At 35.1% G+C, this 19,310-nt stretch overlaps 1 protein-coding gene and 1 long non-coding RNA gene across 2 annotated transcripts; both read left to right on the top strand.

Annotated features, from left to right (window-relative positions):
- Positions 1-12,262: 12,262 nt before the first annotated feature.
- Positions 12,263-12,786, top strand: LOC120130105 (uncharacterized protein At3g17950-like). The gene is made up of 2 exons (XM_039147439.1): positions 12,263-12,268; positions 12,322-12,786. Exons 1-2 carry the CDS (start codon positions 12,263-12,265, stop codon positions 12,763-12,765), a joined length of 450 nt encoding a protein of 149 aa, XP_039003370.1. The 3' UTR covers positions 12,766-12,786.
- Positions 12,787-14,093: 1,307 nt separating this feature from the next.
- On the top strand, positions 14,094-16,704 carry LOC120128790. Its single transcript, XR_005516659.1, has 3 exons — positions 14,094-14,296; positions 14,790-14,869; positions 16,155-16,704. It is a non-coding gene; the product is annotated as an uncharacterized LOC120128790 (long non-coding RNA).
- The last annotated feature ends 2,606 nt before the right edge of the window (positions 16,705-19,310 follow it).

Below are 19,310 nucleotides of genomic sequence, written 5' to 3'. Positions count from 1 at the left end.
AAAAATTGGAAAACTCAAACCCAAATAGAACCTAAACGTTGTATCAACTTGAGCAACATTTTTGAGGGGTTTTTGATCTCCAAAAACTGAATTTTTGGATGCTATACAACGAGTGTAGTTGTGATCTGGAAATTTTCAGCATTAATTTCCTTTTGAAAAATTCTGGAAAAATCTGTCAATGGTAAGAACTTGAATCTACCAAACAAACGCAGTATCAACTTGAGCAATGTCTACAAAGGGTTTCTGATATCCAAATTTTTGAAATGATTTTTGTATTTTTTCAATAGATTTAGTTGCAATATGGAAAATTTAAGCCCAAAATTATTTCTTGAAAATTATAAGAAATTTGTCAAAAATATGTGCTTAAATCTGTTGAAAAATATTGAACGATGGATCAGATGTGTATATAGATGTTCGACTGATCTGTATTTTGTACTGTAGATTGATCTAAGGACAAAGTAAGTACCCATAAAAAAATAGCCCTAAATTTATTCGTTTATGATTTCTGGATTTTTTTTAAATTTTTGGGCTTTTTTTTGCCTTTCTTTTTTCCAATGAAAATTAGCAACTAACAAAAGAATTGAAACTAAATTAAAGAATGCAAAAAGAACTTAAATAATGATTTTTGTGAACTAGCTCTGTTTGGGTACTTCAGCGATTGATGCTTTGAGAACAAGCCAAATCTCTTTTATACTGCTCAAGAATCATCCCAAATATGATACCAATTTATTGAGAAAAGGCATCCAATGATGTGAATGTTTCTCTCATCGAGGAAGCAAACCTAGGAACACTTTAGACTTAATGAAGAAACGAATGGTTCGAATGGAGGTGGCAGCAAGATTAGGGTTTTAGAAGACTTTTAGTTGCTGGAAAATAGACAAAAAATATTAGGATAATAAAAGCAAGGGTAATAAATTTAAAGAAGATTAAACAAAAGAAACAAGGGTAATAATTAAAAACAATAATAAACATGTAATAAAGAAAACAATGATCTTCCCTTATCGAAGTTGTTGCCCAATGATACAATTGTTGGATTTTGATGGATGATACTCGTTGGAAAGAGGATGAAAATATGAAGAAGATGGTGAAAATTGAATTGAGATCGGAATGTCATATTGAGAAAAATCGGATTTGAAAATTCAGCCCTGAAAGTATATATAATGTCTCAAACACTAGGGTTTGTGTATGGCGATGGCGTGATGGTATAGATAGAATAAGAATGACGATGGAAGATGGAAAATAGATGGATATATCCTATCAAACCCTCCTAGTCGCAATGCAAAGGCAAACTCGATAATATGACTCTAACCAGCCCCCATAATCACAATGAATAGACAAACCGAAGTGTGAAGATCTCTCTATCAAGAACTCGAAAGAACTAAAGAAGAAGATCATTTTTGGCACAAGGCAATCACTCTTGAAAAATGAACTCTCGTTATTGTATTAAAGAAAATATGTGTTTACAGTGAGGAAAAATAGTCTCCTTATATAGGTTTGGAAGAGTCCATGTAGTAACGTGACTAATAAAATAATAATGAACTAAAGATAATGTTTTAACTCTCTCTTAATTCCTAATAAAATAATAATCTAATCCTAAAAGATAATACATCATCCTATATTAAATTATAATACAAATAATAAAGAAAATATTAAAAATTCATAATATTTACAAAATCCCTTATAGGAATTTCTATATGCACTGTATTCACTAAAATGACCATATCTTGAGTTACTGATATATGTTTGATGTGATTCAAGAACCTTTCAGAAGATAACAAACAACCAGTCATAACTCTAGAAAAATATTGACCTAATAACATCAGGATCCCATTAAAAAAGTAGTCATAAGTATGGTGATATATTGTTATTCTTTTCCAAGGCTTGATTGTGTGAGTCCATTGGAAGCATTAGTCCATCTTCTTAGTACATCATCCATTGATGTGAGCCTTATGATGCATGTATCAAAAATCTCTTGGAGCTTCTCATTCCATATAAAAGAAACTCCCTTATTAATTAACTTGGTCAACGATGTCACAATCATGGAGAAACCCTTCACGAAACGGTTATACCCTACTTAGCCTAAGAAACTACATGCCTCGACGACATTCTTAGGCAGTTCCCACTCTAAAACTGCATTTATCTTTTTAGGATCTACTCATATGCCAGCTACCACAATATGACAAAAAATGCCACTTCGGTAAACCAGAACTCACACTTCCTAAACTTGGGATAGAATTGACGCTTCTGAAGTGTCTACAAAATGATGCAATGATTGTACGCTTCCTTAGAACAGAGTACACAAGAATATCATAGATGAAAACTACAAAAAACTAGTCTAGATAAGGGTGCAAGACTCGGATCATCAAATCCATGAATATCGTCGAGGCATTGGTGAGTTCAAATGACATTGTGAGGAACTCGTAATGCTCATACATTGTCTTGAAAGCGGTCTTAGAAATGTAAACGTCCTTGACTTTTAACTGATAGTAACTGGATCTCAAGTATATCTTAGAGAACACAAGATTCCTTGAGTTGGTCAAACAGATCATCAATCTTAGGAAGAGGGTAGCGATTTTTTATAGTCATTTTATTCAGTTGTCGATAGTGAATTTATAGCCTCATCGACCCATAGTTTTTCTTGACAAAAAGATCGGCACTCCCATGGAAAAATGCTCGGTCAAATGAATACCCTATCCAATAACTCTTGAATTTGACTCTTTAGTTACTTTAATCCTATCGATGCCATGCGATAGGGTGTAATGGACACAGGTGCTGAACTTGGGAAAACCTCTATGCTAAACTCGAACTCACGGTCAGGTGGTAACCCTGGTAACTTTTTTGGAAACACATTGGATAAATCTAGTACTGAACGAATATCCTCAAGCATTAGGATAGAAACTCGCGTATCCATAACATGAGCCAAGAAGGTTTTACAACCCTGAAAGAACAATCTCTGAGCTCCAATTACAGAAACAACTTTGGTAGTGCAACCCATACTCTCACTTGTCATCACTAACTTGGTCCCATCGTCCTTGCGAAGTTTAAGTTATCTCACATTGCACCTTAAAATTCAGTTATCCTTGATAAGCTAATCCATACCAAAGATCACATCGAACTCATGAAATAATAGCTCCATCAAATAAAATAAGAATACCTCAATCAAATCAAATAAGAATACCTCACCTTGAAGTTCTACGGGGTAACGATGGTGAACCTTGTCTATTAAAACATATAATGTAATGGGACTAGATAATCGAACCCCTATTTCTGAATCATCAACTAGAATGTTCCTCTCTTGGATGAGGTCATAAAAAACATAAGAGTGGGTGGAACCTGAATCTACTAATGCAATAACAATAATTAAGAAGATTGTAAATATACCTAAAATCACACTAGTAGCATCACACTCCTCCTGGGGCTCGCATGATATATTGATGTGAGGTTACTCTAGGCTCTTGATTGGCCTCTGATCAGGTGGTACCCCTGCTATACTACCTTGAAACAACTTTTCCACCCCTCGAGGATCCCCAGCCTCGCTGAATAGATGGAGCAAATCACTGTGATGATCTCAGGGCCAAACTCTTGGCTCGAGGACAGTCTCTAACAAAATGGTCCAAAAACCCACAGTTGAAGCAATCTCTAATCGCTCAGTAACACTCTCCAAGGTGTATACGCCCATGATTTGAGCACACTAGGTGAGAGTGTGCCCACTCTAATATTTTGGCACTTGATGTAGAAGTTGATGGTAAGGGTCTCCTATGAGAGTCGGACCTACCTCTACAGTCTGAACTCTTGAACTCTAAGACGTTCCTCTGGACGGCCTTGATGTCGATCTCCCTGAACCCTAGTAGATGAATAGGATAGCCTAACAGTCTTTAGAGCCTTCGGCTCTGAACCACTAAGTTGTTCACCTCATGAGCTTTCTTGTACAAAACCCTCTCAAAGTTTTCTTTGCCTGACAAGTCAACTACATAAAGACACGGGGAGCTGCAACTTCGAAATGGGTGAGGATGTCCAAGCGGAGGCCCTTCCTTAACCTCCTATAATGGTTAGACTCGATCGAAACAAACTCTGGCGCTTATTTAATCAGTCTAAGAAACTCTTTCTCGTACACTAGTACGATCCTATCGTCCTGATTCAGGTGCTGAAACTAATCCCTTAAATTAGCAATATGAGACTCTCCAATCTACTTCTTTCTGAAAACTATCAGAAAGAAATCCCATGTGGGTCTTTCTGGCTCCATCGTCAACTTAACAGTCTCCCACCAATCGATCGTGTCACCCTTTAAAAGGGCATTGATGCACTCAAGCTTTCCCTCAGGAGTGAGGTGTAACTACAAATAGTATGGAGTGTCTCTCTAAGAAACTAGTCTACAAAAATAAGGTTATCATCCCCATATCCATAGAAATCGATCATCCTATACCTATAGAGCCTCTCAATAGGGGACTAATGAGGCGCCACAGTAGGCTGAACTGGGGATACAGATGGGAAGGTGGAATAGCGGACGGATTCAGAATGGCTTGGATAATCTTTCTAAGAGTTAAGCTCTGGTCATAGAAAAAGATAACCTCATCAACTTTGCATCCGCATGTATCTCATGCTCTAAATGTGGGGCATACTTATCACTGAAATCTCCAGAAAAGGAGGAGCGACTCTCTTCCTGACCCTCCTGACTAGGAGTATCATCAGCCATGACCTAAGTTCTACAATTAAAAAGGAAATAAAGGTCACTATCGTCATTCCAGAAGCTTAAGTATTCTTAACACTCTAGAATCATGTACTCACACTGACACTTAATGACTCTAACTTGCGGGTCCTAGGAATAACTGAACCTGGATTACAATGCCACACAGAACTATCGAATGGTCAACCTGAAATTTTTTTAAAACATTTATAAACATCAATTAATTCATCATAATATAAGTGGAAATTGAAAACAAGTTTACGAAGCATGTGAGTCTCCCACTACGTACAAATACAACCATAAAATATAAATCAAAATAGACTTATGAATTATACATACAAAACAAAGGTCCATATAAATTACATGCCCTCTAAAGTAGACTCAAGACATACTCTGCAAATATCTGATTTGGAATGTACTGATGCGATAGGCACCTTGACAATTTGTTACTAAACTGTTCACGGAAACATATTCCATACATTGAGCTCTCAAGCTCAGTGCCATGAAAATAACTATGCAATACTACATGCATTCAATTCATGAACATCTCGGTGTGCGAAGTCATAAACATGCAAAAGTACATAACAATATAAGATAGGTCAAGTGGTGTAGTCGGAGGAATTTATGTGCATCTCAGACGACACACTAGCCTATCTAGAACGGGATAGGTTTGAGATAAAAACTGAAATTTACGTGCATCAAAACTTATAGACCTAATCTATCTCAGATACTTGAGAGGTTAGGGTGAGGAACAAAATTTACGTGCATCAGAAGTTCACATCACAGACTTATTTGAGCATAGGGCATGATCCAGAATTTACGTATATCGGATGCGTTCCTGTACAAATCTAAAATTTACATGCATCGGATACATACCAAGTCAAACAATATCCAGATATTTCACAAACAAATGACGATCATCATAATGCTACAGTAACTCAGGTGTCTTAACCATTTCTTGAGTGTCACACATAGGCATATCTTATGTCATCCTAACTTACTTGATTTCTAGGTAAGGAATTAGTTAACTTGATGGTTTTCACTTGTATCGTGTACTTGAAGCTTGTACAAACTTAAAACACCCAAGCCCAACCCTCAAACCAAATGAACCAAATTACCTAAAAAATAGAGATTGTATCAATATTGTCCTAGCAGTATCGATACTGATCCTTGGGTATCGATCCTCAAGGGAGTATTGATACCAAAAATAGCTTCGATGTTTTGAAAAATACCTTGGTATCAATACTCCTATGGGAGTATCGATACTCTACTCTTGCTATCGATACTCCCATGAGTATTAGTACCAAAAATGACTACAGTAATCTGAAACTTACCACCAGTATCGATGCTACCCTCTGAGTATCGATATTGGACCCCAAGTATCGATACTACCCTTACAAATTACTATGTATTTGCCTTTCACGAAGAACAATATCGGTACTATTATTCTAGTATCGATAATTACGACATGAAATGCCCTATTTTGGACACAAAAATGCATATGAATCTCGCCCATACACTCCCCCAAGACTATCAAAGCTTATTTAAGTCATATTTGAGGTCTTAGAGGTCAAAGGTACCATCTTTCATGCGTACAAACAACAATTATGGATTTCACCATGAAATTTACTCTAGCATGCTTCATGAACAAAACATACCATAATGCATATACAATGACCTACATGTGGTATGAACAAGTTAGAATCGTGTTACCTTGATACTAAGTGACTGAAAAATGTCCCCGAATCACACTAGGACAAATTTCTTTTTTTCCTCTTGCTTTAGAGATCTCACCTTTCTCTTGCACTAATCAAAACAAGCATGACGAGTTAACTCATTTTTGATAAAGGAGTCTCAGGTACAATTTCTACAATTTAAAACTCCACCAAAATGGATTAAAACCTCAAGATTTCCTAAACCCCATTAAAACACATTTTTACATAAGACACCCAAACCTTGCAAATAAGGGCTTAATTTGAATCGTAGGAAATGTAGTTTATGAATCTTACCTTAGAATTATGATTCAAGCATACAAAACTAAAAAGCTTAAATCTTTAACTTGTCTTGGGAGGAAGAAAATGAGAACGGAGAGAAAAAGAAGAGACAAACAATTGTGAAGAAAAAGAGATGACAATAGATGGATTTCATTCCATTAATTGGGAATGCAACTTTTGTTTTGAAAATAGGATAATTACTCCCCTAGTCTATCCATATTTGAGCCATGATTAAAAACACCATTTTTAAATCTTGTTGGGCTCATCACAAGCCAAAACCAAATCCACTTGGGCTACTCTCATCACATATTAAGGGTAATTTCCAATTGAATAAACCTGAAACTCCTAACCCGTATTTTGGGGCGTTACAATCATAAACTTAAGCATGCTAAAGTTATGGTACTAAGCATTAGGTACATGCATGGTCTAGATCAAGTTATACCTACTTAAGGTTTAACAGTTATATCTCTTATTGTAAGTCTCACGTTTCCCTTAGTCTCTACCAAGTGCCTCACCATGAGTAAACTTATACTAGGTCTCTAACCTCGGTATCATCCTATAATGTATCACCATGTAACAGATAATGATAGTACTTGTTATCACAAAGACACTTGGTACCATCACACAAATACGGTAGGCATTATGCTATAGTTAGAGGGTCACTTAGGATCTCAAACTCACACCCTTCTATCATACCAAAGGTAACCTAGATGAAACCCGAGTCACTTAGCATTAGAGTCTTCATCTAGAAAGGCTCACATTACCTAGTTCCTAGGACGCCTCCTGGTTATATAGCATCAGAGCCTACTTCCTGCTAGTCTACTCCTTATAGTACTAGGGACGCCTCTTGGTCACATAAAATCGGAGCCTACGTTCAACTAGTAATGAAAGTGCTCCATACTAACTTGGATAAATCTTGATATTTCTTAGAAAATTGGACATCATCACTTACATACACAAGTAACTCACGTGTCATCATCTTTTCCCGAATGATAAACAAATGTATAAGTCTTATGGAATCTTAACTCATAAGGTTCTTGTGATTAGCACACAATTAACATTATTATTATTTCATTATTATTATAAAGATATTCTCTAGAGTTAACATCTCAACACACGTAAACTAATGCCACACTAAGGTAATCAAAGTAGCTTGGCTACTCACTATCGAACTTGTTGAAGTCAGGCGAGGTCATCCTCTCACTAGTTGTTATCTCGCCAGTTCTCTCATCTTAAACGTTATGCAAAGGCTTATTAGTTTGTTACTTTTGTTATTTATTAAGTTGATTTATTATGTTTGTTCGTTACTTAAGGGCATTTTAGTCATTCGGTACCTCTAGTAAAGTCTCTACATATTTTGGGGTTTTACGATAATGTATGTAGTTATTGTTCATTGGCTATACTATTCCCTAGCCCGATACCTGACTCAAGTTCAACTCTGAGTAGTGACACTTTATTCGTTCTTATCATGCTTCCCTTCAATACCCTTGAATTAAAAGGACAACTTACATTTTCTAGGGTTCACTGACGTTCTCGAAGCTTACGCTTTTTGCTGGTATATTCCCTGTAACGATCCTCATTTTTAACTTTCCGTATACGTGTTTAACTAAAGATATTTTACCGTATTACACTTAGTATGGTTACATTTGTTTTAACCCACTCTTATGAGTGTTTCTAGTTATGTTTGGTCACTTATGTCCCCTATGGACTAAGTCTTACTATTATAGATCATTCTTGGCTCTTATGGGCCTTAGATAGGTTAATTCTAGCAATCCAAAGTGAGTAGTATCGATACTCTACTTGTAGTATCGATACTCTAGGGTCAAGTATCGATACCCCCTATGAGTATCGATACTATACGGGTAATATTGATATTCTCCCTGGCAGTAGCAATACTTCTTGCCTGGAAACCATAATGTTTGCCCCAATTCAACCAATATCGATAATGTTCATCCAGTATCGATACTTAAACCTAAAAATAACTTGTTTAAGCTCGGAAAATACCCAAAAATCATCCTAAATGACTTGGTTTGGTTTCTAATCTTGTTATGAAGCTTTAGAAAGTTATTTAAGGTCTTAAGATGTCATAAAAACACATTCTTTACACCTAAAATATGGTTTGATTGTAAATTTAAATATAAACCCTAAAAAGCTCAAAATATCAAAATCTTAGCAAAAATATTTACATTTATGAAAGCTTAACACTCCAAAGGATTAGAAATACACTACCTTGATGTTTGAATCTCGAAATAGAGCTCCTTACTTAGTCACACACCCTTCCTCAATGATTTGGTTGATTTCCACAATGTTTCTCTAGCCAACAAATATGCAAAGAATTTCTTAACAAAAGAATGTTATAGGGAGCAATAGGTACATATTTGAAACTTATTAAAGTAGAGAAATGAGTTCTTACCACCCACTTGAAGCTATAGAGACTAGGAGAAGAACAGAGAAGATAAGGGAAGAAAATGAAGAGAATAAAGAGATTAAAAGCCTTCATCTTTTAAAAAGGGTGAAATTACACATTTAATCCTTCCTCATCTTTCTACGGTTCAAAAATCTTCTTTTTATGGCTTATTGGGTCAAATTCCAACCCAATTAAGCCCAACTACTTAAAATATAAATTTTACGGGGTCCACTTACCTCTTGGGTAAACCCAAAATTACTAGTCCAAAATTTGGTGTGTTATAAGTTTACTCTAATGATAAGTCATAACTGATTTTGAGATTTTTTAAGGGGTTTAAATGAATATAGTGTTTGATGAATTTATCGTGAATTGCTCAGATAATGTTAATTTATGTTTGTTTGTTAAGTTAAACAAATGAATATGAACAAAACTTTTATGTTCATTTAATAAAAAAATGAATTAATATGAACAAATGTGTGATCGATTAATTTATGTTCATGAATAAACTCATTTACCAGCTCATTTACTTGATTCCCATTTTTCTTTTTCTTTTTACATTTTAAATATCGGTGAATGTAGCGACTAAATTGAATACAATGTAAACTTTGAAGTTCAGATTGTAAAGCCTAAGAAATTTAAGATCTGGTTTTATTTATTTGTTTTGTTTAAGTTAATTCTTTTATTTGTTTAGTTAACCTTTTTGAACATATAAACAAACATGTTATATATATTTTTAATGAAAAATATAAACATTTTGAAATAAACCCAAAAACTTTGAAAACCTTCATTTCAACCCCTAAACCCACTTCGACCATTCACCTTTACTGTCGACGAAGTTCCTCCAGACCTCATCTCCCCCCGATGACCAAAACCCTCATGAAATCATGACTGATCAACGACTAATCGACGTTTTATACCCCACGAACCCTTGGATTAAAAAACCTAATCCCACGCGATCTCGACGACCAATCGACGGTAACTACGACGATGTATGACTAGGAGGATAGAAGGAACTATATCTGCGGCAATGGTCATGGTCGAAATGGGGGCAACGACGGGTTAAGGATAGGATTTGGAGATTTTAGATATATTGGGGGCTTTTTATAATTTAAGAGAAATTAGAGTTTTTTATAAATATAATAATTTTAAAAAAATACATTTCAAAATATCAAATTTTGACACGTGTCACTTAACAGGGGTAAATTAATGTTGTTGATGACCCGGGCACCTAAATGGGTAACGTTTGTGTCGTTAAGCACCTGGATTGGTCAAAAATAATTTAGGCACATATTCGAGATTTTAGATATAGTTTGGACACTTATTTTAGTATTAAGCATTTTAAAAATAAAAAAATAAACATAAACATAACCTTATTAATTAAAACTCGATTCATTTACACCTCATCCGACCCTTAGTGGATTCCACCAGATTATGGGACTTTAATAAGAAATAGTTTGATTTTGGGCGACAGCACGTACCGTGAAAACAGCAGTTCATTGGGTTTCTAGAGAGTAGAGACCCATATCTTGTAGGGTCCTAAAAGTTGAAAGAATGGGCTAACACCACTGTTTTTGTGGACCAAAGCGGAGAAGGTACACTTTGATTGAGATTTAGACTCCCAAATTGACTTATTTTTCATGGCTATGTGCTTTGTTATTGCCCTCCACCAGGGCAAAAGTTGACCACTTGGCCCTTTTCTCTTCCACTTCCTTGGATCCTCCTTTTTCTCACTCCATTACCAAATAAAACTCGTACGAATTTGTCATTTATGATAGATGGCAAGGCATCATGAAGAACATATTTAACAGTAAGTAGGCTATATAAGTTCTAATTTTCATGGGACACATCTTAACTGCTCCCGGACCTTTATCGTCTCATTCTAATTTATTTTATTCAAACTACATAATGATTTTGTTTCTGTTTTCTTTTACAGAGAAAAGCAATATAATGCTTTACTCATTTATTTCCATTTCTTTGACGATCTTCCCACTTGTTTTTTAGTGTCCTTTCACTCTCTGTCTCTCACGACATGAATGAAACCAATATTGTTCTTCAAAGTTCAATATTAGTTTTACTAAGATCTATCAAGTCATACAAAAATCCAACTTTGGGTAGTACTTTAGCAGAGGCATGGATATTCAGGTAATGCTTGTCTTCTGTCTCTGATTGATTTATCCTTTTTCTAATTTGATTTGATTGCAGGAAGAAGGTTGGCCACTGGGATTGCAGCCACTGAATGTGAGGGTTGGACTGCCTACTAGAAACCATGACTACTCAGGCTTCATTTCATTCAACACGGTACCCACTGGTTCCCCAACTTCCTCAACAGATTCATTGGACACACTGGTCAGTCACTCAGTCTCACTGCAAAACTAGACATATTTTGGTTTGATTGTTTCAATTTTGCTGGAGAATTGGTTTTATTTATTTATTTATTGAGTAGTCAGTTAATACCCAATTTGTAATCATTCTCTTACTGGAGAATTGCTTAATTTAGTAGGGCAATAAGTGTCAATGCAGCATTCAATCCCCCTTTTCTCTTTTTTTCTTTTTGACCAAGTTTGCTGAAAGTATAGGCTAGTTCACTTGGTCTACGGAGTCGGTTCTTAAAGATAATGCATCAAACAAGTTTGGGATTCAATTTCTAATGTTCACCATAACTTTGATTTGGTCATGTTAGATTCGGGATTTAAATAACGTTATGCTATCGAAATAGCAGTCATTATATAACAGTTAAGGTGTTGTCTAAAACTGTAATTTTACAACCGTGATATCCGCAATAACACCAGCTATTGCCTCAATTGTGATCAATGCAATGTGACCACAACCACAATTTAAATCTTTGGTTAGAGTTTGACTCGAATTCAATTTGGTTCCGTTAAGTTTTGAAGATAAGTTGTTTTCTCTAAATCTTTTTGTAACTATCCAAATTATCGAAAATTTTACTCTTTTATATGTGTGGTTTTTTTTTTAAAGATTTCCCCTGTAAAATCTTGGTGTTCATTTTATTGTACCATCAACATATTTTCCATTGTCTTCTAACAGGTTTTGGGATGAAAATTTCTGCTTCTAAAGGCTCATGAAGTGTAATAATCTTCTCAGGATAACAATATAGAACTAATATTTCTGAGAAATTAAGAATCCTATGCGTAAATTTACCTTTGCTTCCAGTGATTTATGCTGGTGGGTTTATAAGTTGATTTGTACCAATATCTCTTGCATGATTGATTTTTCAGTCAACTGGGTCATTTTTCCATGAAAAGAGCATCACACTGGGGAACCTAATCGGCGTTTCAAGCATCTTGGAACTCTCAAGAAGATCCATAAGAGGAAGACAAGCAGAAGGAACAAGAGAAAAACGAAGTAAGAACAACAGGTCAAAAGTGTGGCGGTTCTCTTTATGTTCAAGGGATGATACCCAGAATGCAAGCAATGTTCCATCGCTTGGCCATTTCCTTGCGGTGGAAAGAAGAGCAGCCGGTGGATATAGAAGGGGCTCCATCGTCGTTGGACCCGACGAGCCTGCCCCGCAGGCTCAACCCAATATAGAATCAAACTCACTATTCATCAATGGCTGCATCGCTCCTCCTAGAACCACTTCACTCCATGTTTCCGACACTGATGATGGTAACAGTCATGGAGTTCCAGTTATGCTGAGCTGCATATGTGGACAGCCCTGAACCCTCCCTCCACTTATGGCCTTTGCAGCTAAATTTTCGGTCTACAGTCAATTTCGTATGCTTTAGGATTTATAGTAAGAACTAAGCTTTATTTTCCTTGTCATTTATTAGTGTTACTCTTCCATTTAGTAATATTAAATGTTTTGACCTTTAAAATTTTATGAACCAACCTTTTCTTTTTCATCGACATGGAATTGTAGAGCGTGCCCATGGGTTATGACCATCAATCATAACAAACAAACGTCACGCCTTAAAATGTGAAAATGCTCAATATAAAAAATCTCAAATTATACATATTTAAAAAAAAACCATTAATATAAATGTCTAATGTTACCAAAGTTATATTTTAAATGTTTACCCCATCATGTCGTTAAAAGATTGTTAATTGACATGTGTCATATTTATTTACTTTTTAAATTTTATTTTTAAAAAAATTAAAAATATTTTTAAACAATTAAATACCCTAGTTTTCCTTGGTCATCCATTCGTGAAAGCCTAAGAATTACATCTCCTCTGCAAACAAAAAAATAAAAAAAAACCTTTTTGATTTGCACGGATAGTGAACGAGGTAATGGTGGATTTTGATTTGCAGATGAGAAAAGATAAGGTAATAAGCAACCGGCCGATGACAAGGAAGATAAGGGACAAATATTTAGGGTTTAAAATTAGAGATTTGGAGATTTGGAGATAATGTCGGTCAATGGGAGAACAATGATTGATGGATAACTATTCAGCGATAGTGGCCCGCGAGGATAATGGGGGATTTAGAATTAAAGACTTGAGTTTATATATGATTTTAGAAAAAAATTGGGGATTTTTCTGAAAATATTAATAATTTTAAAATTTTTAAAAAGTATAAATTCAAGATGTGTAAGTTAATGTTTTTTTTAACAATTGTTATGACATAGACACTTAAAATACAATTTTTAGAATATCAAATATCTATTGATCGAAAAAAGTAGGCATATAAATAAAAAAATAGGTGTAGTTTAAGCACTTTTTGTATATTAAACTAACTGAAAAAATATTAATTTAACATTAAAAATAAGAAAAAGAGGTCAATAAGTTTATAATGATAATATTGTATATCATATTAGATATGCCTTTTGAGAAAAGAATAATTAATTTGTGATACATGGTATCAAAATGATACTTTGACTGTTAAATTTACATCGAGTAATAGAGTATAATGTTTAGACTAACATTTGCAATATGGTTAGTTAGTCGGTTAGGTTTCTGTTGAAGTTGTTAGCCCATTGGTTGTGTTGCTTTGGACTATAAATATGGTCTCTATTGTGCAAGTATTATAGATGAATGAAATCATTTTTATGTTTAGTCAAATACTTTGACTCTCCTTTTACTCTATTTGTATTTAGTCTAGGTCAACAGTTACAATAGTTTCTCCCTCTAATCCTGGAAGCTTCTCTTCTTCATCTTCGATCACCGAAGTTTTACTTTTGTTATGGTATTAGAGCTATCTCGTCACCGATTCTGATTGATTCTGGCGAATGGCTTAGTGCTTCTAACTGTTGTAAGGTTTATACGGTTTGAGTTGGTTTTTCTTTTTCTTCGAAAACTCGGACTGTTTTTCTCAGTTGTTGATTTTCTTGTTCATGCTTCGCTTTGCTTATTGTTCCTATGTGTAGATGTTAGTGCATTGTGGTTGATTTTTTATTCGCTTTCCACCTTAAAATTTTTTCGTTCTGCTATCTCTTTTAGTAATTAGGGTTCATCTATTGTTTTTTTCCCTATTTTATCCTTTGCATTGCTTGTTTATTTGATAACTCATAATGAAATCGATGATACTAATGCTCCTACTATTGTTCAATCTGAAAGTGGAAACAATTCGAATATTTCTCAAGATCCTTCTATCAAACTCTTCTATACTAAGAAGATTAATGTAGTTTTGGATGATCATAATTACCTCTTATGCCATCAACAAGTTTATTTGATTATAAAGACTCATAAATTGTTGAGATTTATTGATACTAATGTGGCTTATCCTCCTCAATATCTCACACAAGGTGATGTTATCACTATCAATCCTGACTATGAGTGGTTTAAAGAGCAATATGAAGCTATTGCTACATGGCTTTTGTTCATAGTAAGTGAAAGTGTTCTACCTTATTTAATTGGCCTTAATATTGCTTTAGACATTTGAAACACATTGTTCTTTATAGTAGTAAGACCAATTCTAGGTTGATGTTATATAGGGGTTATTAAATTCTCAAAATAAAGGGGATTTGAGTATGAGAGACTTTGTAATTAAAATAAAAAATATATATGTGATATCCTTGCTAACTGTGGGGAGGTTATAACTGAGCATGAACATGTTACTGTCATTCTAAATAGCCTTTCACCTAAATATGAGTATTATTATTGTAATCACAACCAGTCCTAGCACTTCTGATATTACTTCCATTAGCACTATTATGTTAGATGTTGAGGCCATACAGGTTAAAATGTTCGACAATATTACTCTGCTGCTCAGTTGGTTAATCAAAAACCTTCTAGTCAAAAGGTTTTTTCTCAAGTTAATAAGTCTGACAGTTATAATGATAATGGTTCATCTACTGTTACTACTGCTTAGCATGAAAGTAATTCTCACAATTACAACAACAGAGGTTAAGGGCGTGGTAGAAATTCCTCTGGACCTCAGTGTCAAATGTGTGGAAGATTGGGGCACCTTTCCGATAGGTTTTATTATCGGTTTGATATGAACTATAAAAATGAGTCTGCTAGAACTGGTCAGGGTTTTGGAGGTTCTTCTGCTCAGGCTAATACTTGTACTTTCAGTCCTTATCAGAATGTTGTTACTTTTATCCCTTATAACATTGTTTATTACACCTTGTTGAGCAACTCGCATGTGTTTTTTCAAGCCCCTCCTCAGGTTAAAGCTCATCAGTTCCAACCATCCACTTACGCTAACACCACCGTTTTACCAGCTCAATTTCCTGTTTAGAATATTGATGTCCATCAAGTTCCTCGGCCAACCTATGCATCCTTTTCAGTTTCTCAGTCTCCTGCTTTAGCACATGCCTTAATAGTTGTTCATGATTAGTTTTTCACTCCTGAGATTCTCGATGTAATCCCTGGTCCGTTGACTCAAGCACCGCACATCACCTTACAAACGATTTCAACAACTTGCAAGTTGGTTATGTTAGTCCAACTTTAGGTAATGTTCAAGTAGTCAATGGTAATATGCTACTTATTAAGTATACTAGTCAGTCGTCTTTTTTTACTAATTCTAGGTCTTTTTGCTTGAATAAAATTTGTTTGTTCCTAATATCAAAAAGAAATTGTTGTCTTTCTCCAAATTCACTCAGGACAATAGAGTGTCTCTTGAGTTTCTGCCTAATGTCTGCGTTGTTCATGATCTTGACTCTCAGAAGGTTCTGTTGCAAGGACGTGAGTCAGGTGGAACATTGAAGAGCTGTTATGTGCATCCTTCGGTTTCTTTCTGGAAAATTAAAGCATGTGTATCAATTGAGGATCATCGTTCCACTACAAGGTATTGTATCTTTCTTGGTGGCAACCCTATTTCACAGTGTTCTAAAAAGCAGAGTGTGGTTTCTCGATCCACCTCTGAGGGCAAGTACGAAAGTTTGGCTAATTTTATTTTGGAACTAACTTGGATCAAGCAACTTCTTGCTGAAGTTGGTGTTTGCGTTGAAGGGTAGCCAATCGTCTAGTGTGATAATTCCTCCATCATGGCTATGGCTTCAAATTACACTTATCATGCTTGAGTCAAGCAAGTGGAAATTGATTTACATTTTATTTGAGAGAAAGTCCTTTCTAGATAACTGTTGATTAATTTCATGCCCTCAACAGAGCAGGTAGTTGACATACTTACAAAGCCTATGCCACCTGTTTGTTTTTCTCGGATGAGACAATAACTTAGAGTTGTCACCTTGTCAGAAATTTTGGAAGAAGAAGCAAATATGGAGAATAATAAAGTATAATGTTTAGATTAACATTTGTAATATAGTCAATTAGTCGGTTAGGTTTCTGTTGAATTTATTAGCCCATTGGGTTGTGTTGCTGATAACTTCGTAAAAAGGCTATATTTAGGGATTTTTCACTTAAGTTATTGGCTATCTTAAAGTAAATATTGGTTCATATAGATGTATTTAGGAGCATGTAATTGCATTTGGTGGATTTGTTTTGCCTTGATATTTTATTTTGTAAATGGTGTTATTTTATGGGGAAGGTCTGGTTTGGATGCTGATGCGCAAGTTCTATGAGCAAGGTTGTGCAAGGAAAATTGTCGTGGAAAACTGGATGAAAAAGCCGTGTCATAACTAGGTGGTGTGCAAGGAGAATTATCATGGAAAATAACACTAAAATTCTGTGACATTTCTGGGCGCAAAAAAGGAAAAAGAAGCTGAAGATATTTTCATAAAAGGACAGTTGCCTTTTTACCAAGTTTTATTTGCTTCCAATCGTCTATGAGGGGCCCACTGCCTGCTATTGTACTATCCCTCGTATGCGGAAAATATAAATTAAGGTACCATTGGAATTTTGGCACAAAAACCTAAGTATATTCCCTTGGTATATATAGATTATGACGCCACAAATGAAAGGGGCTTCTTCCACAATATTCTAATTTTCATTTTTAAGCTAAAGAGGTAGATAAAAAGCTTTTCCTTTTTCTTCCTTATGTTTTTATTTCTTCGTGGTGTTCCTCATTAAACAAGCTTGAGAGAGTGACGAGCTTGACTTCCAAGAGGAGCAAGCAGCACTAAGGCGATTCATGGTGGTCGAAGAGCTCACGGTAGTTCACGTTCAGAGTTTTCCTCAACCATTTTTTGCTTCATTTCTATTTTTATTCGATCGGTTGTATGAAACAAATTATTTTTATGGATGATTCGAACCTACCATGAACTAAACCTTATTGGTGGGGTTTATGATGGATGATTAAGTGTTTTTCTTTAATGAATGGTTGATGTTTTCATATTTATCACTTGTTTTGTTCGTTGTTTCGAATTACTTAAGATTGTAGGAGGCATGAGGGTGATCATTTCTCAAGTATATTACTTAATGTTCGAGATAAACTAAGTTAAAGATCCTTGTGTTCGAGAGAAACTAGGGGAATACCAACATGGACAATGGGTTTTAGCTAATAGCTAGAGCATACTGTAACATTCGTTTTTTTAGAGAAACTAAGGTACGATTTCGACGACTAATATGAGTTGAGCTTAATTGATAGGTTAGATGTTGTTGCTCAGGTCGAGAGGATTTGGCGTGGCATTCTTGTATGTCAAGTTCCAAGACTAGGGATAGCGTAGGAGCACTCATAGCAAACTCTGTCGAACAATTGAACCAAATAAGTTTTGAACATTCTAAAAGAAAAACTTTAAGATTTCTTTGTGACCTCATCAATCATCCCATAATAACTTGTTTATGAGAGGATTATAATGTCATTTTAGTTAATTTCCAAGTTATATTTTCACTTTGCCTTAACATTTTTTTATTAGAATTGTCCGACATTTCCATTTGCTGTGCATTCACACCACCAAACCAATTCCACTCACATACATTTCATTTTGCCTTGGCATAACCATTTGTGCATACCACTAACTATACTTAGATATTCTAGTATTGTGCTTTAACTTAACTTGCAATTTCCTCCAATCCTTGTGGAACGATAAACACTCACTCTTTATTACTTGTGTGATTTTGTATACTTGCACATAATTTGCATTTAATTATAGTACTCACAGCACACAACAAGTTTTTGGCATCGTTGCTGGGGATTAACAATTGAAAGTTTAGCAGTTTTGTTATAGCATTTCATTTTACTTCATTATTTTTAGTATAGTCTTGTTATTTTCTTTGTTTTTCTTTTTCAGGCTTTACCAGAGTATGACCAAAAGGACTGTTAAGGAAACATGGTACCTCTAGTACCTGAGATTGAACACTTATTATGTCGAAGACGACCTTCTTAAAATGCTAATAGTCATGTACGGCATTTAGAACCATGGAGTTCCGTAAGTGTAAGATCCAGCAGAGCCAAATGTTACGACAAATCAAAATGACAGACTTGTACCTCCACCAAAAACTATTAAAGATCACTTAGTTCCTATCTTGGATTATCTCAACCCTGGGATTGTAGCACCTGAGATTCAAACAACTCACTTTGAGCTCAAACCAGTCATGTTTAACATGCTGAATTCGATACGATAATTTGGTGGCATTCTTCATGAATATGCCAGGCAACCCATTCGTTCTTCCTTCGAAGTTTATGACTCATTTAGGCAAGAAGAGTGCATGAATATGTGTTAAAGTTCATATTATTTCCCTATTCTTTGCATGACCGAGCGAAGGCTTGGTTGAGTGGAATTCCATCTGGCTCATTAGAGTCATATGTCGATCTATGCAAAAGTTTTTTGTTACGATATAATCCGCCGAACATGAACACTCAACTCAGAATAACAATATCTTTCCGTCCGCTCAAATCTCTGTCATCATAAATATGTTGAAGAATATGAAATGTTCTAATGAGGTGAAAGAAGTGAAGGTGGCTAATTCAACATGTTTGTTAT

Source organism: Hibiscus syriacus, unplaced genomic scaffold (assembly GCF_006381635.1).
Source record: "Hibiscus syriacus cultivar Baekdansim isolate YM2019G1 unplaced genomic scaffold, ASM638163v2 tig00001644_pilon, whole genome shotgun sequence".
NCBI lineage: Eukaryota > Viridiplantae > Streptophyta > Magnoliopsida > Malvales > Malvaceae > Hibiscus > Hibiscus syriacus.
Note: the sequence above shows the minus strand (reverse complement) of the source record. Positions and strands in the feature narration are given on the sequence as shown.